This window comes from Oryx dammah, unplaced genomic scaffold (genome assembly GCF_014754425.2).
Source record: "Oryx dammah isolate SB20612 unplaced genomic scaffold, SCBI_Odam_1.1 HiC_scaffold_2, whole genome shotgun sequence".
NCBI lineage: Eukaryota > Metazoa > Chordata > Mammalia > Artiodactyla > Bovidae > Oryx > Oryx dammah.
This window is the reverse complement of record NW_024070186.1, coordinates 91,008,799-91,034,899: the sequence shown is the minus strand read 5'-3', so window position 1 is coordinate 91,034,899 and position 26,101 is coordinate 91,008,799. Positions and strand designations below refer to the sequence as shown.

Sequence of the window (26,101 nt, the reverse complement as noted above, 5' to 3'; positions counted from 1 at the left end):
ATCTTATGCTCTTTCCTCACATACATAATGCACTCTATCTCTTGCTTATTTCTATCTTTGCTCACAGTTTGTAAGCTGGCATCATAATATCCTTTGTCCCCAGTCTCTGTCTCTCATTCTGAGATTGCAATTATGTGAAGGTTTTAGTTGCTGTCATTTATTCAAAGTAATATTTACTGTGTACTTACTGTGGTGGCCTCCCTGGTGGCTCAGAGGGTAAAGCGAATGCATGCAAAGCAGGAGACCTGGATTCGATCCCTGGGTTGGGAAGATCCCCTGGAGAAGGAAATGGCAACCCACTCCAGTACTCTTGCCTGGAAAATCCTACAGACAGAGAAGCTGGTAGACTACAGTCTATGGGATCGCAAAGAGTTGGACATGACTGAGCAACTTCACTTCACTTCACTTTACTGTGGTAACCCAAGGACGAAAGAACAGATAAAACCCAGGAGGGTCTTGGAATGAAGGAATGGAAAAACCAGACGTCCTTCCCATCCCCAACATTGTAACTATTAATGAATTTCAGGTCCTCCTGACCAGTATAACCTGTCTTCCCTCCTACCCCATAGGGAGAAGGTATTTGCCTTACTCTTCCCCCCACCGAGTATACATGCTTCATCCAACCAGCAAATGACCCGCAAGACCCCTATCTCACTCCTTGTACCCTGGCTATAAAAGTGGACTAAGGGCCCCTATTCAACGTCAGTTCTCCCTTGAGCTGGCCCGCTGTTCTAACAGCGTCTCCCACTCTAATAAACTTTATTTCCCTCTCATTCTGTCTCATGTCTGGAAATTTCCAATCGACGCCTGTACCATGACACTTACTAAGTATGACACGTTATCTATCTTCCACGGAGGAAGAAGAATATTAAATTAGCCTCAAAGAGTCCACAATGTCAGCATTCTAATCATAACTTTTTAGGCTTCTAATTGTTTGAAAACATTTGTATATTCTGATGATTTTTCTTCCACTTCGCATTCCTATTTCTTGTCCCATCTGAAGAGATATCTACTCTGTCACTTCTTTTTAACTTAAGAAGGCCAATGAATTCCTTCTAGGTCTTCAAGAAAAGTCTTTGTCAATCCGTTTTGTGTGCTTTTTCATTCTCAGTTCTCCTATAATTTTTAGAATAAAGCCACTGCTTAGTTTGCTAAGATAGTATGCTGGTGCTCCTTCTGCTGCTAAGTTGCTTTAGTCGTGTCCGACTCTGTGCGACCCCATAGACGGAAGCCCACCAGGCTCCCCCATCCCTGGGATTCTCCAGGCAAGAACACTGAAGTCGGTTGCCATTTCCTTCTCCAATGCATGAAAGTGAAAACTGAAAGTGAAGTCGCTCAGTCGTGTCTGACTCTTAGGGATCCCATGGACTGCAGCCTACCAGGCTCCTCCGTCCATGGATTCTCCAGGCAAGAACACTGGAGTGGGTTGCCATTTCCTTCCCTTTTGCAGGGGGGGAGTTTAGGGGGTTGCAAATAATAACTTTCATTTTGCTGATTCAGGGTAATATCTTCTTTCTTCATTCTCATCAAAAGACCAAATGATCACTTGCTATAGGTTTGGTTCCTTTATTTAAAAATTAAAGGAGTTGCCAATAGACTTTCTGAAGAAGGAAAGAAGGGCATCTAAATCCATTATTTTAGACAACACTGCCTACTTCTCAAAAAGTTAAAGCAATTCCCTTCTCCCCTTTCTAAAAGAAAGGAAGACATAAAAAAGAGGAAAGAAAAAACTCTTTAGTCTCAATAGGCACCCATACTTAGAAGTGAAGTGGACCAAGAAGAAGAGAAGAAAAAAAGAGTAAGGACTGATACATATTGTTAGGAAGCACTATAGTATTTGGAACCCTACTAAAAACTAGTTTACATCAGACATGGCATTTGTTTTTACCCTTGTTTTTACCCCTCCAAATGGTACTGGATATAGTTGGGTACCATCCCATAGATCTTTTACTAGTAACTATTAATAACCCTATTATTCAAAGTCCTTTAAGCACCTTTTATATGTAAAACATTATGTCAGGTGCTGAATAAGGTAGAAATATACAGTACCATGTTTGACTACAATAGTGTTACTTTCTAGCTGTGGCAATAACAGACCACCAGACAGAATTGGGGGTTCTTTGGGAGGTCTCCAAAGGAGTAAAATAGTACTGAAGAAAATAAAAAAGAACATGAGCATTGACCTGAGGATTCCAAAAACTGGGCTCTATTCCATCTCTGCCGTTTCCTTTCTATGTGACATCAGACAACTCATTTCTCTTTCAGGTCTACCTTTTCATCCCTCATTCCTTCCATCCCCTTCCTCTAAAGGAGAAAAGAAAAGAAAATAATAAAAGGGAAAAGAAAAGAAGAGGTTATCCTAGAAGATCTCTAAAATGTAAGAATATATGAGATGATATCTAACGAACTCTGTTGCATTGGGCTTCCCTTGCCTTTGATACGTGGGTTAAGATCCCCTGGAGAAGGGAAAGGCTACCCACTTTAGTATTCTGACCTGGAGAATTCCATGGACTGTAGAGACTTTCACTTTCTGTTGCATTGCCCAGATTATAGACTACAACTGGCTACGATCCTCTGCGCTGCCCTCATTTTCAGAGATGAAGAAATCGAGGTCCCAAATTCCCCCAATTCAGTAGCAGGTTAGGGCTCAGAACTATTCTGATGCTGGTTTAAAAAACAAAAACAAAAACAAAACCCTGCACTGAATAGTGCATCTTTCAAAATGATTACTGTGACTCATAGAAAAAGCTTAAAATGTATTCTGGACATGGTTTACTAATTGAGAAAAATGTTTCTTAATTTTTTTTTCGTATATATGAAAATGGGAGGAAAAGCCAGTGTATATATTGGAACAACGTGAACGATTCTTTCCTTAGGATCTTTCCTAATATTTATTTATTAGTATAAATTCTGTAACTATAGCAATGAAATTCCATTTGGCAGATGTGACCTGTTAAGCAAGTATACAAGTTGCATAGCAGTGAGGGGCGACAAGCAGATGAACCCGGAGAGCAGAAAGAGGCTCAGAAGTGATAAACTGCAAAGTAGTTGCCCAGTTCGCAGTATTGTCCAGAGTCAGACGTAGGATAAGCCCTCCTGCAGCCCTGAAGGCGCTCAAGTTCGCACGCTTCCTGGCATTCTATTGATTCATACCTGCGTCCTTCAACAGGTAGCGCCAATTACAGCCCCCAAAGCACGGCCCCCTTGCATACTGGCCAATACCGCTGTCAATCAAATACTTCACCGGCCTTTCTAAATTTTCCCCTCCCCCTTTCATTGGCTCTTCCTTCGACCTATCCACAAATTTCTTCCTCGCCTCTGGACCGCGGAACTTGGCCCTTTGGAGCCCAGGATTGGAGCCGAGGCTGCTTCCGCTCATTGACGTAGCGGAGCTCTCCGCCCTTTTCTCGGGCCCCTTGCGGCCCGGGAAGGAGGAGCCGGGCAAGAGAGAGGGCGGGGGCTCGGGGGCGGGGCTTGCCTCCCACGGCGGGAGGGCGGAGCTTGCGGTGGAGCCTGCCTGCCTGCCTGCCCCGTTAGGACCTCGGAGAGCGCCAGGAGCCGCTACCAGAGGGACTGGAGAAGCGGCCGGAGCCGGGCCGGTCGGACGCCTGCAAGCCGGCTTCCCTCCGAATCCCAGCTTTCCGGGCTGTCAGTCGGCTAGCGGCGACTGAGGAAGGTGCCTAAGTCGGGAGTCAGATAGTCATCCCCTTGGGACGCCGACGCCGCCGTCCAGCCGCGGCTCCCTCGCACCTGTGTGTGTGTCTGTGCGCGTGAGCGCCCGGGCGCGTAGGTCTGCGTGAGGGTGTTTGTGTGTTCGCGCGCCCGCGGGCTAGAGCCCCGCGCCTAGGCGCTCGGCCTGGGGAGGGACAGCGGGAGCGGCAGCTTTTCTCGCCCCGTCGGCTAAGGCAAGACTTGGACGCAACCGTCGTCGCCTCTGCCTTACGACCCCCAAGAGCCGCTGCCGTGCTGCTGGAGAGCGGACGCGCGGGTTGGCGCGGCTCCCGCTGCAGGCAGAGCGGGGCGAGGAGGGGTGGAGGGGGAAGAGGGGAGGGGGGAGGCGGAGGGAGAAGCGGAGGTAGTCGGCGCAGCAGCTCGCTCCCGTCGGCTGTTGCTGTGGATCACCTGCAGGTGTTTGGGGGTACGGCTGTTCTGAGTGAGAGATAGAAAAAGCCCCCCCCCCCACGTCTCTTTTCCTATTGAGAAAAAGCGAGCGTTGAAGATGCTGGGGGAGACCCCCGAAGGTGGTGGCAGAATAAATACTAGCTCCCTTCCACCACCATTTTTTTTTGAAAATAAAAATACTCTGAGCTCAACCTTCAGGAGGAAAGCCCGCCTTTAAGAAAGAGATTCTTGGTTTGTGGGACTCTGGTTTGATTGTATAATAATGATGATATAATGCTAATGACGATGATGACACTGCCTTTTATTTTTACCTCGGTGCTGATAAAGCGTAGCTACAGCTGGGGATAAAGCCCTTGAAAATTTGCTGTGTGAGGAGGAAATACTGGTGCTCTTGGAGTTTGTGTTTTATATTTTTGAAGGATATGCTTTATATAATTAAAATTTGATTGATTCCCCCTCTCCTTTTTAAAAAACTCATGTAAAAATGAGGACTGGCAAGTGCCATGACTGATGAAAAAAAGCTAAACACTTTTCCCCATGTATAATTCCATGTATTAAGTCCCCCTTTCCTTTGAATTTCTCCACAGTTTTTAAAATGAAGAAGTTTAATTTCCGAAAAGTTTTGGATGGCTTAACGGCCTCATCCCCTGGCAGTGGCAGCAGCAGCGGCAGTAACAGTGGTGGCGGGGCTGGAAGTGGTTCCACACATCCGGCAGGGACTGCAGCGATTCTCAGAGAGGAGATTCAGGAAACCTTGACTTCAGACTATTTCCAGATTTGTAAGGTAAGTTTTGAATTGGCTTAAAGCTTATTCTTTATTTTACTGCTGTGAGGAAAGAATTAAAACACACCCTCTAAGGGCTGGAAATTGTTCAGATGCTGGTATCAGAGAGTCTGGTGCAGAGAATCTTGTGGGTAAGTCAGTTTGTATTAAGATATTCCAGGCATCAACTTGAAAAGCAATTATAGTTTAAGGAAGTATTAATAAGCAAATATTACCAGTAGAATATGCAAGATAATATTACGATTCAGTCTTGGAATACTTTTAAATTTAATATTTATGTATAAATAGTTAATTCAGTGTTGTCACTCAGAGAAACTAATTTTACTGTTCAGTATAAAAGGATTAAAGCTATTAAGATATTGCTAGAATTGAAAAGATAAGAGCTAGATGAATACATCCATTAAAAGATCTGAAGGCAGTGTTTAAAATTCTGAATAAAAACATACCTAGATTCTTAAATTCTTAATAAACAAATGCTATGGGCTTAATACTTATAGGAACTCAAAAATAGATTGTGTTATTGTTTAGTGAGGAAACGTTTTAAGTAATTATACTTTAATATTGAGCTAATAAGCAAAAGAGTTTCTGATGGGGAGGGTGGAGAATTTACAAAACAAGCATTGTGTTCATATATAGAAGTAATTGTTTTATTTTCTGACATAAGGGGATTTATAATTTTTATTGTTTTTTAGTTTTTAGGAGGTAGCTTAGAAGTGTGCTTTTGACTTTTTATGTTCAATAAAAAAGTTACCAAGTCATTTGTATGCATGAGAAGAAATAGTAAATTTTTGAAATCATAGAAGTTAAGTATTACTTTTTTGAGTAATTCAACACAAATTTTTTTGAAATTATTAAAATTGTTTTTGTAGTAAACAAATTATGTGTAGTAAACAAATCATGTGTAATGGGGTAAGTTTCAATTATTGTCTTAGTCTGTGTTGCCAGTAGGGTCACTAAAAGTGAATTTATTTAGAATTAGGTTAAACACAGATTTAGTCCTAACCTGCTCTGTGAAATTTGTATACAGTACAGTTTTATACAAAGTTGTGTACAATTTTATCCTTACTTTAAAATAATAGATATTTTGTCAAATAAGGGAGGAGCTTAATGAGACAAATATGTGAAAGGGCCCTAAAGGCCAGATTTAAACTGCTAGGCTGGGGAATTATGCCCAGATTCTCTAATCTTTGATGTATTACTATTACTGTTCCAAGATTCTGAAAACAATTGCCTAAGTGTCTCAGTTCATGAATGTGATAGTAATGCAGGAGAGTTTTAGTAGAGTTAAAATTGATATAGAAAAGATAAACTTCTGAAACAGAATGGCACTGGACTCTTGAGGTTATAGAGCTGGTAGATAAGGTTTTAGGGGAAAGCAAGAGAGGAAAATAGGACAGATAATCACCTACTTATTTATGTAGGCAAGAGATAGTCATGCAAAGTGGCAAAAGTTAAATATGTATTATTTAAAAAAAACATATGGCATGGTGGGAAGAACACCGACCTAGGAATCAGAAAATTTGTATTTTATTTAAAGCTCTGTCACTTGTCAGCCATATAATTTTTGGTAAGACATTTATCTCCTTGTGACTTGAATTTCTCATCTGTAGTATGGTAATAGGGCTTTTGTAAGTATTTCTGCTCTTCTTACCTGAAAGGATTGGGAAGATCAAACAAGATGATTAGGTGAAGGCAATGTATAAGTTGGAAGAGGCAATGAAACACACATTTATATTATTGTTAAAGTTTTAAAATCACCTTGTTCTTGATAGAATGACTATAACCAGTGGGCTATAAAATATTAAGTAATAATATTCAAAGAAATTATAAGGATAGATAGCTATGTGTGCTGAACATTAATAGTATTGAAATTTCACCAAGTGGGGAAAGTGCTGTGACATTCTTAGATAGGAATATAGTTAATTTTAAAAAGTGGTTCCATGATTTTAGGTTTTCTGGACTGTAACAAAATATATAAAGATGGATTAAAGATATCCCAAAATTAAGACTGTTGCTAAAATGGGGAATTAATTTGAACTCACTGATTAAATGTATAAAAGATATTCATTTCTGAGTACTACACAGTTGGTACCTTCTAAGTACTTCTGTCTTTTCAGTATGGCTAAAATTAAAGTATGAATCTGCTCTTTTGAAAACCATCTTTTTTTCCATTATTTGATTGGTCTTCAAATCATATTCTATTTTTTTAGTATTTCCATTATTCCCTTTACATCATCTTCAATACTTGTTTATTCTATCATATTTTCTTGCTTGGTCTCTTGAAGTCACTTCCTAACTGATCTTCTCACCTCATGTTTTACCCTATTCCAATTCATTTTGTTATAATGGTTATTTCTGAATTATAATGTTATTTATGTCATTATCCTGCTAAAAATTCTATGTTGGTTTCCCTGGAGCAGTTGGTGATCTACAAACAGAAGTCTTTGTTTTTTATATTTGGTTTTGTTGTATGATATTATGCATAGGCAGGTAGTAGGACATTTGCTAGCCTTATAAAAATACAGGCTTTATAATCAGTGACACATCTCTAAGAGGTTCAGAAACAAATGGCGGAAGAAATTTTGGTTCAAGGTCAGCAAAAAGCAGGTTAATGCATTGGTTTACTGCAATCTGTTTTAAGTTCAGTGTGTATGCATTTGAATACCTGGTGTTGTTCAGATATTTGTATGGCCTTTTTGAAATATTGAACTGCCTTTTCTGAACTTGAATTCCATGAAAACAGTTTGAAACTACTGCTCTGTACACTAAACTTCAAACTATTTAACTTGATATAGTTCCTTTTGGAAGGGGAATGTGTTTACGTTTCCATCCTTGTTTCCTTGATGCCCTAGATATACTGCATTCTCAGAAAGCACCATTATTTTCTCATATCTCAATGCCTTTTCTTAGCTCACTGCTTCTGATTAGAATATCTCTTCCAGCTTTAATATAATTGGAGAATTTCAGTTACCTTTCATTACTTCATTGTTCAAACACCATTTATATGAAACCAACTCTGACCACTGCCTTCCTCATCTACCTACCCCAGACAGAGTTAGGGTTTCTCCTCATGTCTCTCTTTTCCTGTAGCATCTGCCATGATGTGAATTTAGCAACTTATTGTGTTTTAAAAAGACTTTTGACACTATTATACTATGAACTCTTTGGGAAACAATTATATTTTATTTTCTTCTCATTGTTAGGGTGCTCACTACCTTTTAGGGCAGTGGTTCTCAACTCTGCCTAAAAGAAAGATTTCTAGCTCTACCCTAGTCCTAGAAAATCAGTTTCTAGGGATGGGGCCTTGGCACTTATATCTTTTAAAAAGTACCCACAGGAGATTCTGATGCACAGTCAATATTGAGAATCAGTATAGTAGGCACTTGATGTACTTTATGAATGAAGTAGCATATCCATGGTTCGTTGATTAATTGAAGGGAGATTGAAGCATAAAGTCATTGATAATGATATATATCTTAAACATTTAAACTGAAAACATTTAAATATGCATCAATTTACAAAGCACCTGATAACCAATCAAGATTTTTCTGTTGCATACTGATTCTCTGATTGAAATTCTGTGTGGACTTCTTATTCATAAATCATCCCAAATTCATTATGTGCAATTTTCAGTTTTTGTTTGTTTAAAATAGAATAAGGATATTTATGCTTTCAGAGGAAATTTAAGTGTCAGATGATATATATACACACACAGAGAGACATATACGTATTTCAGTAAGCAGTTTATACTTGTGTGTATGATCTAGGTGATATATATATATATATATATATATATATATACGGAAGTATATACAAAGTATAGATGAACAAATATGTGTATGTATTTTTTCTAGATTCATTTTATGTTCATCCCTACAGTTACATGGCCCATACCTAGTTAGTCTGGGAGCAGGAGAGTGTGAGTATTCTAGCTACAGAGTTTAGTAGTTTTGAACATTTAATGAACCATTAATATCAACCTGTGTTTTACAAAGAGAATGGAAAGTGTTTGTTAATCTAGCAAGTTGGTTAAATTAAAATTAGAAAGCTTCATCTGTAAGATACCCCATTTAACCTTCATAACAGTCCTGTAAAGACATCAATGGAAGTATTATATTTTTCTTTTACTGAGAAGATATCTGAGACCAGAGAATTTACCTCTCCAAAGTTGGTAAGAGACATAGCTAAGTTTAATGCTCTGATTTTTCATCCTCAAACCCAGTACTTTTTCTGCTTTATTTTTCTCACTTATTAGAATAGGCAACATAATTAATTCCTCAGGAAACATAGAGACTTTGAGAAGGTAGAGATTATTCTGTTGCCTCTCCCTTAAAAGTACTTCCCAAATCTGAGCATGTCTCTTCTCTTGCTTGGACTACTATTTTATTGCCTTAAAAGAGTTTCTTTTAAGAGTTTCTTAAAAGAGATTCCCCTGCTTTCACTGGGGCCTCACCACAGTCTCATAATAGGTAGAAGAATCCTTTAAAAATTTAAATCATATCATGCCATTCTTGCTCAGAATTTTTCAATGGTTTTTCATTTCTCTTAAAAATAAAATCAGAAGTTCTGTTATGTCTTGCTGCTGCTGCTGCTGCTAACTCGCTTCAGTTGTGTCCAACTCTGTGCGACCCCATAGACGGCAGTGCACCAGGTTTCCCTGTCCCTGGGATTCTCCAGGCAATACTGGAGTGGGTTGCCATTTCCTTCTCCAATGAATGAAAGTGAAAAGTGAAAGCGAAGCCGCTCAGTCATGTCCAACTCGCAGCGACCCCAGGGACTGCAGCCCACCAGGCTCCTCCGTCCATGGGATTTTCCAGGGAAGAGTACTGGAGTGGGGTGCCATTGCCTTCTCCTGTTATGTCTTATAAAGCTCTAAATGATCTGACCCCAGATAGACATCATTTTCAACTGTTTTCTGTTACTTACTCTGCACTAGCTATACTTGCTTTCTTACTGTTTCTCAAAAATGTTCCTGTCTCAGGGCTTTTTGCATTTGCCGTTTCCTTTACATGAACACTTTCCCCCCCACCCCCAAATAATTACGTTACTTGTTGCCTTTATATCATTCAGTTCTTGGTTCAGTTGTTAACTTCTCAGGGAGATCTTCACTGACCACTGCTCATCACCTTTGCTCTCTACCCTTATCCTGATTATGTTTTCTTGATAACACTTACAACTAACTGTTATTGAATTATGTTTACTTGCTTGATTTTTGCTTCGCCTATTATAATATAACTCCATGAGGACAGGGCTTTATTTTGTTCACAACTGTCTCACTAATTCATAGAACAGAGCCTGCCACATAGAAGGCAATCAAATAATTGTTGAATGAATGAATGAAAACTAGGAATCTCATAGAGTGATGTATTAAGAGAAAACTAGATATTTTGAACAATTTTTTTGGAAACTACTTTTACTAAATACATCTTATATTACATAAACACAAGGAAGCCATTGAGCAAAAGAGTGACACCGCTTTAGGAACATGGTACATATTTTTTAGAAAGATATGGAAAAGAAGATTGTAGAAAGATTCAGTTAAATTTATTTAAGTTTTTATTTTTGTTTCCAAACGATCTTTTTAGGGGAACAATTTAGAAGTATTAGATTGACAGTGACAAACACATGGGGTGTTCTAGACCTAATTAACAAAATAGACAAAAATAAATATATCACTAGAAACAGATGGCATAATCCCTAAAGTTTGAATAAATTCTTAAATTAGCCAACTCACTCTTCATCAACATTTATAAGTTGATTTTATAAATGGCCATGGTGTGAGAGCCAACATACAGATAACTAGTGTAACTTCTTACATGGGAATGGATTGTAATCATGATCGTCATACCAGATGTGATATCAGATCTTCCCAGAGAAACAAGTGTAAGGTCAGAAACATAGTCATGGACTGTGGAGAGTTGGGTTTTCCAGGACCTTGAAAAGCTGAAAGGAGATTAATTGCCTAGCTATCTTTTTTCGAGGTTTTTCATTGTCTCCATATTCTTCTAATTTAATATATTTACTTTGGAGGGTCTGTAACTGAAGTTGGCACAGTCCATGATTATTGTTCCCTGTTTCTGCAGTTTTCATTCATTCAAGGAACTATACAAGATTGTCTGAGATGTGTGGACTTGTCTCATTCTATACTTATAAATGGGTAGAATAAAAGGTAGTACAGTTGACACTGCAAGATCATTTATTATGGATAAAGCATCTGACAAAGACTTCAAGCTCCTGTCACCACAATGGAAAGTAGCAAATAGGCAACTTTAAGAATAGTAATGGAGGCAAACCAGATAAATTAAGCACTCTTGTTGGGATTGAGATGTTAACAAATTTAAGAGCCAAATATAATTAAAATAAATTAATTTTAAGAACTGGAAAACCAAAGCCAAGCTATTTCAGTGGTCTAAACTCTCTACTTTGCCAACTAAGGTCCGTCTAGTCAAGGCTATGGTTTTTCCAGTAGTCATGTATGGATGTGAAAGTTGGACTGTGAAGAAGGCTGAGCACCGAAGAATTGATGCTTTTGAACTGTGGTGTTGGAGAAGACTCTTGAGAGTCCCTTGGACTGCAAGGAGATCCAACCAGTCCATTCTGAAGGAGATCAGCCCTGGGATTTCTTTGGAAGGAATGATGCTAAAGCTGAAACTCCAGTACTTTGGCCACCTCATGCGAAGAGTTGACTCATTGGAAAAGTCTTTGATGCTGGGAGGGATTGGGGGCAGGAGGAGAAGGGGACAACAGAAGATGAGATGGCTGGATGGCATCACTGACTCGATGGACGTGAGTCTGAGTGAACTCTGGGAGTTGGTGATGGACAGGGAGGCCTGGCGTGCTGCGATTCATGGGGTCGCAAAGAGTCGGACATGACTGAGTGACTGAACTGAACTGAAACTCTCTACTTTGCCTATCCTGGGAGCATAAGAGTGCAGGGGCAAGCTCAAGTAAGGGATTATAGATTTGTAGGAAATATGATTACAAATTTTTTAGGTTACCATAGAGAACAATTATGTTTTCTCACAAAACGTCTTTTGGTGCTAGTATATTGTCAGCAAATTGGGCTGTTGGTCTCATTTAGTATGGCAGTTCTTATGTACTTAAAAACAGAGGTGTAATGCTTTGTGTATATCTCAATATAGAACTAATTTAAAATCTTATATAGTTTCTGACTTAGGATTATCAGTAGTGATTAAACCAAATTCCTATTTCTTGAAGGTTAGTGCATTTCTATAGAACTGAACTGAACTGAACTTCTGCCTTCACTTGAAGATGTGCCTGTGAAAAATCATAGTTTCATAGTTTACTTGTAATGATAGAACGATTATATTGGTTTCCTACAATATAGTTCTATGAACCATATACATAGTAGTTTAATAGCAATAACTTTGACTACATCTGTTAAAAGTTTCAAGTAGAAGCCCTGTTTTAAACGCTTTTTAAATTGAGGTTTTTCCTACTTAATTGTCAAAATAAGTATCTTTTATAAAAGATCTTATATATAGCAAGGGTCCTTTTTTAATTTTAAAAAGGTAACTTTTCTTGATTATTTTTAATATTTAAAGGGCTAATCTTTTAATGTGTGTTAAACACAAGTGTTTTTATTTAAAAATATGTTTTAAGCATATATTTTTTTTAATTTTAATTTTTACTTTATTTTGTTTTACAATACTGTATTGGTTTTGCCATACATTGACATGAGTCTGCCACAGGTGTACATGAGTTCCCAATCCTGAAAAGTGATTAAGTTTTAGAAATAAAGAAAATTGTATTTAAAGAATTTATAGAAGGTAGTTGTAAAGAACAGAATATAAAACCTCTAAAAAGTGCATAATAAGCCTACCTGTACAGAGGCTTGATTAAATGGAGCATTCATAGTCACTGAAGGAATACAACAAGAAGGTATTTTGACAAGTTTAATTATTCCAAAGATATTTATTATACAGAGTTAAAAATGGTTAGGACATAAATCATTCTCAACCAGCTGACTATAATGAGTGAAATAGTGTTTTGGTTGATGTATCAGAGAAATCACTCGTGATACTTTCTGGACTTACGTAAAATATTAGGAAGAAGAGTATGATTTTAGTTCTATTGAAGGCCCAGATATACCAATTGTTATTAATGGTATAGAGAATGAATTTGAATATATTATGTAATGATGATACATAATCAATATAATGAATTTTAATTAAAATATGTAGTATTTAATGTATTAATTTTAGTAGCATCTTATAACTGGATTATGTATGTACAGTAAGTATATCTCTTGAATTGGAAGTAGCATAAAAGCAACAAATAATGGGGTTTTAAATGTAGATTTAAAGAGTAGCCAGAGAAAATTGTTATGTTTTTTCAGTTTTCCTGCTCTATTAATCACCTGTACATTTCAGTCACATTAGAAATCTGGTACTTTACTTAAATGAAGACAATAAATTAGGCGATCAAGAAAATTGATTGGATGGCTTAATGTTCAGTCTGATTTGTTCACTGTAAATTGACTAAAGACCTGTCTTTAAGTCTTCAAACTAAAAAAGGTTGAAAGTAAGTAGTACAGTAAATTGAGAAGTTAGATTGTGTCTGGGGGAAATATTTACTGATTGTAAACATTTAAGTAGATGGAAATGTAAGGCTAGCAAAAGAGGTGAGAGAACTTAGCACAATGATATGAGGAAAACTCAAAAGTAGAGACAGATAATCTGAAAACTTTCTTTAGAAAGAATATTAAGAAAGAGAACTTCAAGGATGTCTTAGCATTGCAGAGAGATGAAGGATGGTGGAAACAGAAGAAATGAAAAACAACAAACAAGTCAGAAGTACCAAGAGACAGCTGAATTAGACCAGGAGAAAGTTGATTAGGGCAAAGATATTTATAGTAAGATGATGGATAGAATTAAGATCACGTGATAATAGAAAATAGAATTGATAGAATCAGTAATTTTAAGATTAAGTGTGTAAATTGGTTTTAAATAAGAGAAAAGTGTTGGGAAAGTAGTAGAGATGGTCGATTTTGGTAGCATTTTGGTATATTGTGGGGGATGGGTAATGCAGTTGACCCACGGAAGAAATTGAGGCTACCAGAAAGGGGAAAGTAGCATAGGTAAAAGAACCTGCCCTTTAAGATAATAAGGGTATCTTTCTAAGGACTCTGTGGGAGAGGGAGAGGGTGGGATGATTTGGGAGAATGGCATTGAAACATGTATACTATCATGTAAGAAATGAATCGCTAGTCTAGGTTCGATACGGGATACAGGATGCTTGGGGCTGGTGCACTGGGATGACCCAGAGAGATGATATGGGGAGGGTGATGGGAGGGGGGTTCAGGGTTGGGAACTCATGTACACCTGTGGTGGATTCATGTCAATGTATGGCAAAACCAATACAGTATTGTAAAGTAAAAAAATAAAAAAGATAATAAGGGTATCTTTCTAACAGAGTTTAGAAATTTGCAAGGGCTTATTTTCCACAAATGTCACCAGCAGATTATTATTTTGTCAACAATGCTGTTGTCTCCTTTTATCACTAGACTTAGACCTCCATCATTCATGGTATAGATATTACTCTTACAAGATAATTCCCATCTCACTCTTAAAACCCGGTTAGCAAATGATATAAAAGCTTTGTTGTTTTGTTTTTCAAGACAAAGGCAAGCTTCCCTAAACTCGAATTTATAGTTTCTAAAAAATAAACAAAATAAGACACAAGAGAAAGAAATATACTGAGCAATAAAAAATTATTTAAACCAGAAAAAGATAGTAAGGGGTCTGAGTTGGAAATTTTTCTTTACTTGAGGCAAATACATATTTCATTTGAATTCTCAGTAAACTTTATGCTTTATCTCCATATAAAAATCTGTGGGTCTGCTAGAAGATTGTATTAGTTTCTTATTTTGGCTTCAACAAATTACCAAAAACTAATGGCTTAGAACAGCACAAATTTATTATCTTATAATTCAGGAGGTTAGAAGTTAGAAATAGGTGTCACTGGCCTAACATCCAGTCATTGGCAGGACTGCATTTCTTTCTGGAGGGCCTAGGAGAGTGTTTTCTTTTCCAGCTTTTATAGGCTATTCACAATTCCTTGACTGATGGCCCCCTTCTATCTTCAAAGCCTTCTATCTTCAAAATTGAATCTTTCTCACATTGCATCCTTTGACTCTTAACTTTTCTGCTTTCCTCTTCTATGTTTTAAGACACTTGTGATTACATTGGTCCCATAGGATAATCCAGGTTAATTTCCCAATCTTGAGGTCCATTGATTAGCAGCCTTCATATCATCTGCAACCCTTTACTCCTCTTTGCCATATAACCTAATATATTCATAAGTTCTTTCAGGAACCATTATTCTGCCTATTACAAAGATGCTCTTTACTTTCACCTACCTTTTGTTTTTGTTATTTTATGAAAAACATAATAACAAGAACAGACAGTATTATAATAAACTTTTGGCTTCAACAATTTTTGTAAATCTTCACTTACCATTTCACAGACCCCACATGTTACACCTTTTTATTGAATATCTAAAAAACTTCAGATATCAGATAAAGACTCCCACCTTAAAAAAATAGACACCCCAACCATTGTCACATCTAAAAACATGAACAAAATTTCTTTTTATAATCTAATATGCAGTTAATGTTTAAATTTCCTAGGTTGTTCCATAGTATCATAGTACCAGTTGTGTCTGACTCATTGCTACCCCATGGACTATACAGTCCATGGAATTCTCCAGGCCAGAGTGGGTAGCTGTTCCCTTCTTCCCAACCCAGGGATCAAAACCAGATCTCCCGCATTGCAGGTGGTTTCCTTGCCAGCTGAGCCACAAGGGAAGCCCAAGAATACTGGAGTGGGTAGCCTATCCCTTCTCCAGAGGATTGTCCTGATCCAAGAATCAAACCAGGGTCTCCTGCATTGCACGCGGATTCTTTACCAACTGAGCTATTGGGAAAGCCCTAGATTGTCCCATAGTATCATTTTTTTTTTTAATTTTTACTTTGCTTTGGAGTATAGCTGATTAACAGTGTTGTGATAGTTTCAGGTGGACAGCACAGTGACTCACTCATACACATACATGTATCCGTTCTCTCCCAAACTCTCCCATCCAGGCTGCCACATAACATTAAGTAGAGTCCCCTGTGCTAAAGAGTAGGTCCCTGTTGGTCATCCATTTTAAATACAGCAATATGTACATGTCTTGGGATCCAAACAAGATTCACATTTCATTTTCATCTGACCTGAACTCATCTTTAGTTCAGTTTGTGTCATGTTACATTTTGTTTTGAGATCTGCTAGCCTGTGCTTTCGTGTGTGTTGTTGAATATAGGCTCTTTGATTCATTTCTGAACTGGATGACTATATGTGAGGAAGTGAGTGGGCTGTGCAGTGTACCGCAAGATGAAAAGTAGACTTTAAAAGTTATTTTCTAGAGATGGTCACATCTTTTAAGGAGTTGGAAAAATAATAGTTTAAATCAGTCGTGTCCAACTCTTTGTGACCCCATGGACTATACAGTCCATGGAATTCTTCTCCAGGCCAGAATGCTGGAGTTGGTAACCATTCCCTTCTCCAGGAGATCTTCCTAACCCAGGAATTGAACCCAGGTCTCATGCATCGCAGGCGGGTTCATTACCAGCTGAGCCACCAGGGAAGCCCACCAGGGAAGTATTTTAAATTAGCCTGAACTGTTCATACCTTGTGTTGCTACTGTTGGGTGTATTTCCCTGAGAATATTAGAAAAGAGGAAAGTATAAAAGACATAGGATATATCAAAGTAATAAGAGTGGAGTAGATTCTTTAGGTTGCACTCAATGGTTTTAATTTTTATCTATGAAATTAGTTACTGGAGGGATGGGATCCAGTTACAAGCATCCACTTAAGTGAATATTTAAAAGACAAGTGAAAAAAAGAAAGTATTTGCAAGGACTCACTCTGTATACTTAGAATATTATAGCAAGAAGCTGAAAGTAGATTGGTCAGGTGTGTTAATGTAGATTTCTACTACATTATAGGATATCAGAGGGCAGTAAGAAGAGAATCAGAATACTGATGAGGAACATACTTTGATATTGAGAAATCCATTTATAAATAATTTGTACACTGTTACTGGTTACTTATATAATCTGAAAGTCTCTTAGTAGTTTATTATTGGATCTTTTTTTGCTTTTTTCCAGTTCTGTCTTAACCAAAGTTCCTTTGCTACTTGAGGTAATACTCAGTACCCTTTTTAAAATCCTGATTTTATTGACATATAATGACATACAGCAGTGTAAAATTTAAGGTGTACAACATAGTGATTTGATATGCATTCATCATTAAGTGATGATCACAAGTTTATGTACATCTATCATTGCATAGGGCTTCCCTGGTGGCTCAGAGGTTAAAGCATCTGCCTGCAACACGGGAGACCTGGGTTTGATCCCTGGGTCAGGAAGATCCCCTGGAGAAGGAAATGGCAACCCACTCCAGTATTCTTGCCTGGAGAACCCCATGGACAGAGGAGCCTGGTAGGCTACAGTCCACAGGGTCGATCTCATATAGGTACATAATTAAAGAAAAAATTTTTTCTTGTGATAAAAACTTGTAGGATTTACTCTTAATAACTTTAATATGTAATCAGCAGTGTTAATTATATTTATCATGTTGTACATTACATACCTGGTACTTATTTATTTTGTAACCAGAGGTTTGTACCTTTTGATTTTATCCAGCACCTAACCCCCTACCCCCAGCCACATCTAGTAACCACAAATCTGATCTCTTTTTCTGTGAGTTTTTTGTTCATTTGTTCTTGAAGTATAATTGACCTACAACACTAGATCAGTTCCTATTATGCAACATAGTGATTTGATATGTCTCTACATTTCAAACTGATCAATATTTAGTACTCTTTTGTTTTGACACAGTATTGGGTATTAGACTAGGCATCAGGTGAATTCATGTACTTATTATATACTTACTTATTGAAAGTCTGTATTATGTATAACTATATTAGGCACTTTTAAACTGGGCCATCATCTTTTTAGAATGAGTTTGCAAGACTACTACACACTACATGAACCATTTATATTTTTATGTGATTAAGGATTTGCATCATGTGTATTTCATTTTCTGTAACTTTTATGAAACTTCTTTTATTCTTTATTAATGAAAATTTTAAAAAATGGCTGAAATTCTTTGTTTCTTCCCTCTTTATTGTTTCTTCCTCTTTATTTGTATTTTTGTATCATTTTTAATGTGTTTACTCTCTGTTTCTATTCTCTTGGCTAAAAGGTCTCTTATTCTAAAATGAAAGAACTTGGAAAATGTTTAAAGCATATTTTTTGGCCACAATTTTCATTCTCCTAACAAGTCTAATAGTTTTATTGCCACTATTAATATACTAAAAGTCACAGATTCTCTTTTATTTATCAATATTCTATTGAAAAGTATTTAAACTTGTATGCTTAGTGTAATCCTCAAAGAATTTTCAAATCATGCTATTTGATAACTAACCTAATTTCTATCTTTATAACAAAGCAGGTTTATACATTTATCATAAATTTTTTTATTTAAACATTTTTTTCATATGTCCATGTATTTTATCCTGAGAAGAACTGTAGGTTTAAGAAATTTTGAAAAGGGTAAATACAGAGAGGATAGGTTGCTACAAGAAGAACACTTGATAGTTGAAAGCAACATAGGAAAGAGCAGGGAAAGAATAATTTGACATATAATTTAAACATCATAAAATTCACAGATTTTAAGTGCTCACTTCAGTGAGTTTTCAGATATATCTACTTGCGTAACCATCAGTCAAAATATGTATTGGATATCTTATTAAATTTTCTCTAAAATTTCTTCTTGCCCCTGTCCAGTCAGTTGCTCACTCTCACTGCTTTCGAAAAGCAACAAATTCTGAACTTTTGTCACTGTAGCTTAGTTTTGCCTGTTTTTGACTTTCATATAAGTAGAATCATATAGCATATATTGTGTGTGTATATTTGTGTGTGTGTGTATCTTCTTTCATGCAGCATAATGTTTTTGTTATATGTCTGTTGAATCTAACAGCTATTTGTCTCTTTTTTATTGCTGAGTAAGCAGCCATGAAATTAAAAGACGCTTACTCCTCAGAAGGAAAGTTATGACCAACCTAGATAGCATATTCAAAAGCAGAGACATTACTTTGCCAACTAAGGTCCGTCTAGTCAAGGCTATGGTTTTTCCTGTGGTCATGTATGGATGTGAGAGTTGGACTGTAAAGAAGGCTGAGTGCCGAAGAATTGATACTTTTGAACTGTGGTGTTGGAGAAGACTCTTGAGAGTCCCTTGGACTGCAAGGAGATCCAACCAGTCCATTCTGAAGGAGATCAGCCCTGGGATTTCTTTGGAAGGAATGATGCTAAAGCTGAAACTCCAATACTTTGGCCACCTCATGCGAAGTGTTGACTCATTGGAAAAGACTCTGATGCTGGGAGGGATTGGGGGCAGGAGGAGAAGGGGACGACAGAGGATGAGATGGCTGGATGGCATCCCTGACTCGATGGACGTGAGTCTGAGTGAACTCCGGGAGTTGGTGATGGACAGGGAGGCCTGGTGTGCTGCGATTCATGGGGTTGCAAAGAGTCGGACACGACTGAGCAACTGAACTGAACTGAATTCAACAATCCATCAGCTTCCCAGGTGGCACTAACGGTAAAAAACCCACCTGCCAATTCAGGAGACATAAGAACTGTGGGTTCGATCCCTGTATTGGGAAGATCCCTTGGAGGAGGGCACAGCAACCCACTCCAGTATTTTTTGCCTGGAGAATCCCATGGACAGAGGAGCCTGGAGGGCTACAGTCTGAGGGCTGCAAAGAGTCGGACACAACTAAAATGACTTAGCATGGATGCACGCAATAGTCCATCAGATATTTTTATTGAAAAATTATGTTTCCATTATACATATAAACATGCTCATAAGAGAAAATACAACAAGGTAGAGAGAAAGACAATTCTAAATCATTCAGATTTGTACTTTGAATACTCAGATGCAGATGAATAGTGATTTTTTGAGGTTCATTTTATATCAGTATTTTTTGCTTAGTCTTTTGTTATGTGGAATTAAATTATCACCCAAATGAGAAGAGTGGCTGCTTTTTCAAAGCTTGTATAGCAAGGGAGTCAGCAACCATTACTTGCTTTTGGAAAGGCTCAAAGGCCAGCAAGAAAGTGGGGAAAGCTTTATAGCAAAAAAAGGAGTAGGCGTCAGGTAAGCTTTTTTAAAAATTGAAGTACAGTTGATTTACCATGTTGTATTAGTTTCAGGTATACAGATCTTTGTTGTTTATTTTATTCATAGTAGTATGTATCTGTTAATCCCAAGCTCCTAATTTATCCCTCCTCCACTCTTCCCTTTGGTAAGTATAAGTTTGCTATGTCTGTGAGTCTATTTCTGATTTGTAAATACGTTCATTTGTATCATTTTTTTAGATATCACATTTAAGTGATATTGTATGATGCTCATCTTTCTCTGTGTAACTTACTTCACTTAATATGGTAATCTCTGGGTCCATCCAGGTTGCTGAAAATGGCATTGTTTCAATCTTTCTTTTATGGCTCAATAAGGTAGGCTCTTATTGGAGGCTGTTGACATGGGAAGATGGAGGCAGGCTAGCTGTAAGCAGGGTGTCCTGTGTGATTGGTTTAGGAATCATATTTGACATGTTAGTACTGAATTTGAAGTCTTAGGAGGAGAGGTCTACAAGAATTAGGGAGCCCAGCAGTCACTGACCACATCTTAATGTTCTGGGCTGATAGTTACAAAGATGGTGGTTTGGCTTCCTGGAATCATGCTGCAGGGATTGTGGTTAGGTTTCCTGAGCTTACTGTGGCAGAGCGTTTGGGCCAGAGGTCTGATGTCATACTTGGTCCAGCATCACATATTGTATGTTCAGTCTCTCAGTGGTATTTTGGTTTGTGTTACAGATCTTATGTAGAATTCTACTTACTAGGATTTTTTTTGCTTAGTATTAAGCATAAGTATTTTCTTCATGTTGTAATGAATTTTTTCTTAACATAAATTTAATGGGTTTATAAAACTCTTATCTAGTGGATGCACTCTTCCTTTATTATTGGAAATTCTTGTTTCAGTTTTTCCATTCTATTAATAATGGTATTACAAATGTCTGTGAGCATTAAACTTTCAACATATTTAATATTATTTCCTTAGACTAGGTTCCTTGAGGTAAAATAGTTGAGTTATATAGACTTATATGTAAATTAGGTTATATATATAGGTTGTATTTCTTGCTGGATTACTTTCCAAAAGGACTTGACAATTTAAACCCATTTTATAACATATAACTGCCATTTAAATAATATAGTCACCAGCTTTAGATATTTAAAAATATTTTTCCAATTCAGTAATGAAAAATAGAATTTATAATTATTTTAATTTGTATTTTTTGATTAATAGTGACTGATTATTTTTCCATATATTTATTATCCAGCTGAGTTTCTTCTTTCATGAATTATTTTTTTCTGTCCTTTCAAAGTGAAAGTGTTAGTCACTTAGTTGTGTCTGACTCTTTGCCACTCCAGTATTCTTGCCTGGGAAATCCCATGGACAGAGGAACCTGGCAGGCTACAGTCCATGGGACTGCAAAAGAGTTGAACATACCCTTAGTGACTAAGCAATAATATCCGTACCATACTGACAATTTTCAGGCTAAAGACTGGTCAAAATAATGTGTAGGCTGGGTTTTAGAATATTTAAAAGAAAATGCAGTACCTGTGCCCATCAACGAAAGACTGTATACATATAGTCAAACAAATCTGGGTTTATTACAACAAAGAGATTACATACTATAGGGAAACATGAGATATTCCAGTAAGAGGATATTAGGAAGGTCTTTTTGTAGAGTTTGTGTTTGTGTTAGATGATTTTAGCAAAGTTCAAAGAAGCATGAATTGAGTGTTGTTAGAAAGTTGGAGACATTTCTGTCATTTGAATCCTAAGAATTTTTATCCGGGAAGCAGGAGGAATGGTATAAAGCCATAATTGCTAAAGAAGCAGCTGTTGCTTATGCCAACTAGATGAGGGGAATGTTTAATCATTAGTGTGGTTTGTGCAATGTTCTTATATTTATCTGATCCCAAGACATGGTTCTGCAGTGGTTTTGTTTTTATCTCGCTTCATAGAGTGGCCTTGTTTGATGTTGTTTTTCTGTGAAATTGTTCATGTTCAACAGGAGAACACCATGGCCTGCCTACCTGTTAGTACAGGGCAAGCTCCAGCAGACAGCTGTTAGAGGCTGCTTTTTTTTCTTTTTATCTTTCAACAATTTATTACTTTTAAAGTAGCTTTTGGTAAGCAGGCCTGGTTCAATACTTAGACGAGAGAAACTTTTCTTATTAAAAGCCAACAATCCATATTGATTGATTTGAGTTTGTTATATGATTTTTGGACAACAACTATTGTTTAGTACAATTATTATGAATAAGTATGATAATTTTTTGTTTTCATTTGCACTATTTCTCCATTTATTCATGTTTTCTTTTCCTCTCCATTTTGAGAAAATAATGTAGATTCTATTTTCTCCATAAAATACTCCCTGACAGGCAGCCAGGTAACTCTTTTTAGTTTTGTAAGGAAATTCTATACTCTACTCTTCTCCCTGGAGAAGGGAATGGCAGACCACTTCAGTATTCTTGCCTTGAGAACCCCATGAACAGTATGAAAAAGCAAAATGATAGGATACTGAAAGAGGAACTCCCCAGGTCAGTAGGTGCCCAATATGCTACTGGAGATCAGTGGAGAAATAACTCCAGAAATAATGAAGGGATGGAGCCAAACCAAAAACAATACCCAGCTGTGGATGTGACTGGTGATAGAAGCAAGGTCCGATGCTGTAAAGAGCAATATTGCATAGGAACCTGGAATGTCAGGTCCATGAATCAAGGCAAATTGGAAGTGGTCAAACAAGAGATGGCAAGAGTGAACATTGACATTCTAGGAATCAGCGAACTAAAATGGACTGGAATGGGTGAATTTAACTTGGGTGACCATCATATCTACTACTGCGGGCAGGAATCCCTCAGAAGAAATGGAGTAGCCATCATGGTCAGCAAAAGAGTCCAAAATGCAGTACTTGGATGCAGTCTCAAAAACAACAGAACGATCTCTGTTCGTCTCTAAGGCAAACCATTCAATATCACAGTTATCCAAGTCTATGCCCCAACCAGCAACACTGAAGAAGCTGAAGTTGAACGATTCTATGAAGACCTACAAGACCTTTTAGAACTAACACCCAAAAAAGATGTCCTTTTCATTATAGGGGACTGGAATGCAAAAGTAGGAAGTCAAGAAACAGCTGGAGTAACAGGCAAATTTGGCCTTGGAATGTGGAATGAAGCAGGGCAAAGACTAATAGAGTTTTGCCAAGAAAATGCACTGGTCATAGCAAACACCCTCTTCCAACAACTCAAGAGAAGACTCTACACATGGACATCACCAGATGGTCAACACCAAAATCAGATTGATTATATTCTTTGCAGCTAAAGATGGAGAAGCTCTATACAGTCAACAAAAACAAGACCAGGAGCTGACTGTGGCTCAGATCATGAACTCCTTCTTACCAAATTCAGACTCAAATTGAAGAAAGTAGGGAAAACCACTAGACCATTCAGGTATGACCTAAATCAAATCCCTTCTGATTATACAGTGGAAGTGAGAAATAGATTTAAGGGCCTAGATCTGATAGGTAGAGTGCCTGATGAACTATGGAATGAGGTTCGTGATGTTGTACAGGAGACGGGAATCAAGACCATCCCCATGGAAAAGAAATGCAAAACAGCAAAATGGCTGTCTGGGGAGGCCTTACAAACAGCTGTGAAAAGAAGAGAGGTGAAAAACATAGGAGAAAATGAAAGATATAAGCATCTGAATGCAGAGTTCGAGAGAATAGCAAGAAGAGATAAAGCCTTCTTCAGCGATCAGTGTAAAGAAATAGAGGAAAAGAACAGAATGGGAAAGACTAGCGATCTCTTCAAGAAAATTAGAGATACCAAGGGAACATTTCGTGCAAAGATGGGCTCAATAAAGGACAGAAATGGTATGGACCTAACAGAAGCAGAAGATATTAAGAAGAGGTGGCAAGAATACACAGAAGAACTGTATAAAAAAGATCTTCACGACCCAGATAATCACAATGGTGTGATCACTCATCTAGAGCCAGACTTCCTGGAATGTGAAGTCAAGTGGGCCTTAAAAAGCATCACTACGAACAAAGCTAGTGGAGGTGATGGAATTCCAGTTGAGCTGTTTCAAATGCTGAAAGATGATGCTGTGAAAGTGCTGTACTCAACATGCCAGCAAATGTGGACAACTCAGCAGTGGCCACAGGACTGGAAAAGGTCAGTTTTCATTCCAATCCCAAAGAAAGGCAATGCCAAAGAATGCTCAAACTACTGCACAATTACACTCATCTCACACGCTAATAAAATAATGCTCAAAATTCTCCAAGCCAGGCTTCAGCAATATGTGAACCTTGAACTTCCTGATGTTCAAGCTGGTTTTAGAAAAGGCAGAGGAACCAGAGATCAAATTGCCAACATCCGCTGGATCATGGATAAAGCAAGAGAGTTCCAGAAAAACATCTATTTCTGCTTTAGACTATGCCAAAGCCTTTGACTGTGTGGATCACAAGAAACTGTGGAAAATTCTGAAAGAGATGGGATTAGCAGACCACCTGACCTGCCTCTTGAGAAACCTCTATGCAGGTCAGGAAGCAACAGTTAGAACTGGACATGGAACAACAGACTGGTTCCAAATAGGAAAAGGAGTACATCAAGGCTGTATATTGTCACCCTGCTTATTTAACTTCTATGCAGAGTACATCATGAGAAATGCTACACTGGAAGAAACACAAGCTGGAATCAAGGTTGCCAGGAGCAATATCAATAACCTCAGATATGCAGATGACAGCACCCTTATGGCAGAAAGTGAAGAGGAACTAAAAAGCCTCTTGATGAAAGTGAAAAAGTTGGCTTAAAGCTCAACATTCAGAAAACGAAGATCATGGCATCTGGTGCCATCACTTCATGGGAAATAGATGGGGAAACAGTGGAAACAGTGTCAGATTTTATTTTTTTGGGCTCCAGAATCACTGCAGATGGTGACTGCAGCCATGAAAATAAAAGACGCTTACTCCTCAGAAGGAAAGTTATGACCAACCTAGATAGCATATTCAAAAGCAGAGACATTACTTTGCCGACTAAGGTCCGTCTAGTCAAGGCTATGGTTTTTCCTGTGGTCATGCATGCATGTGAGAGTTGGACTGTGAAGAAGGCTGAGCGCTGAAGAATTGATGCCTTTGAACTGTGGTGTTGGAGAAGACTCTTGAGAGTCCCTTGGACTGCAAGGAGATCCAACCAGTCCATCCTAAAGGAGATCAGCCCTGGGAATTCTTTGGAAGGAATGATTCTAAAGCTGAAACTCCAGTACTTTGGCCACCTCATGCGAAGAGTTGACTCACTGGAAAAGACTCTGATGCTGGGAGGGATTGGGGGCAGGAGGAGAAGGGGACGACAGAGGATGAGATGGCTGGATGGCGTCACTGACTCGATGGATGTGAGTCTGAGTGAACTCCTGGATTTGGTGATGGACAGGGAGGCCTGGTGTGCTGTGATTCGTGGGGTCACAAAGAGTCAGACACGACTGAGCAACTGAACTGAACTGATAGTCTTCTCTATAGTGCCTGTACCAATTCACATTCCCACCAACAGTGCAAGAGGGCTCCTTTTTTTCTTTACCATTTCCATCATTTATTATCTGTAGACTTTTTGGTGATGACCATTCTGACTGAAATGAGGTAGTACTGCATTGTAGTTTTGATTTGCGTTTCTCTAGTAATTAGCAATGTTGAGCATTTTTTCAAGTGCCTTTTGGACATCTGTTTGTCTTCTTTGGAGAAATGTCTGTTTAGGTTTTCTCCCCATTTTTTGATTTGATTCTTTGATTTTTTTTGTTATTGAGTTGTATGGGCTGTTTGTATGTTTTGGAGGTTAATCGTCTGTCACCTCACTTGCAAATATTTTCTCCCATTCTGTGGGTTTTCTTTTCATTTTATTTATGATTTCCTTTGCTATGTAAATAGTTTTGAGTTTAAGTAGGTTCAGTTGTTTACTTTTGAAAATAATTTTTTAATATAAATTTATTTATTTTAATTGGAGGCTAA

General features: G+C 37.8%; 1 protein-coding gene across 1 annotated transcript in view; it reads left to right on the top strand.

The window, feature by feature from the left end:
* The first annotated feature begins 3,590 nt into the window (after positions 1–3,590).
* The window catches only part of STXBP5L (syntaxin binding protein 5 like), a 344,970-nt gene continuing 322,459 nt past the window's right edge, over positions 3,591–26,101 (top strand). Inside the window, exons 1-2 of the mRNA XM_040250785.1 lie at positions 3,591–3,676; positions 4,710–4,906. Coding sequence (XP_040106719.1) covers positions 4,718–4,906 — 189 coding nt within the window. The 5' untranslated portion in view covers positions 3,591–3,676; positions 4,710–4,717. The remainder of the gene's footprint in view (positions 3,677–4,709; positions 4,907–26,101) is intronic.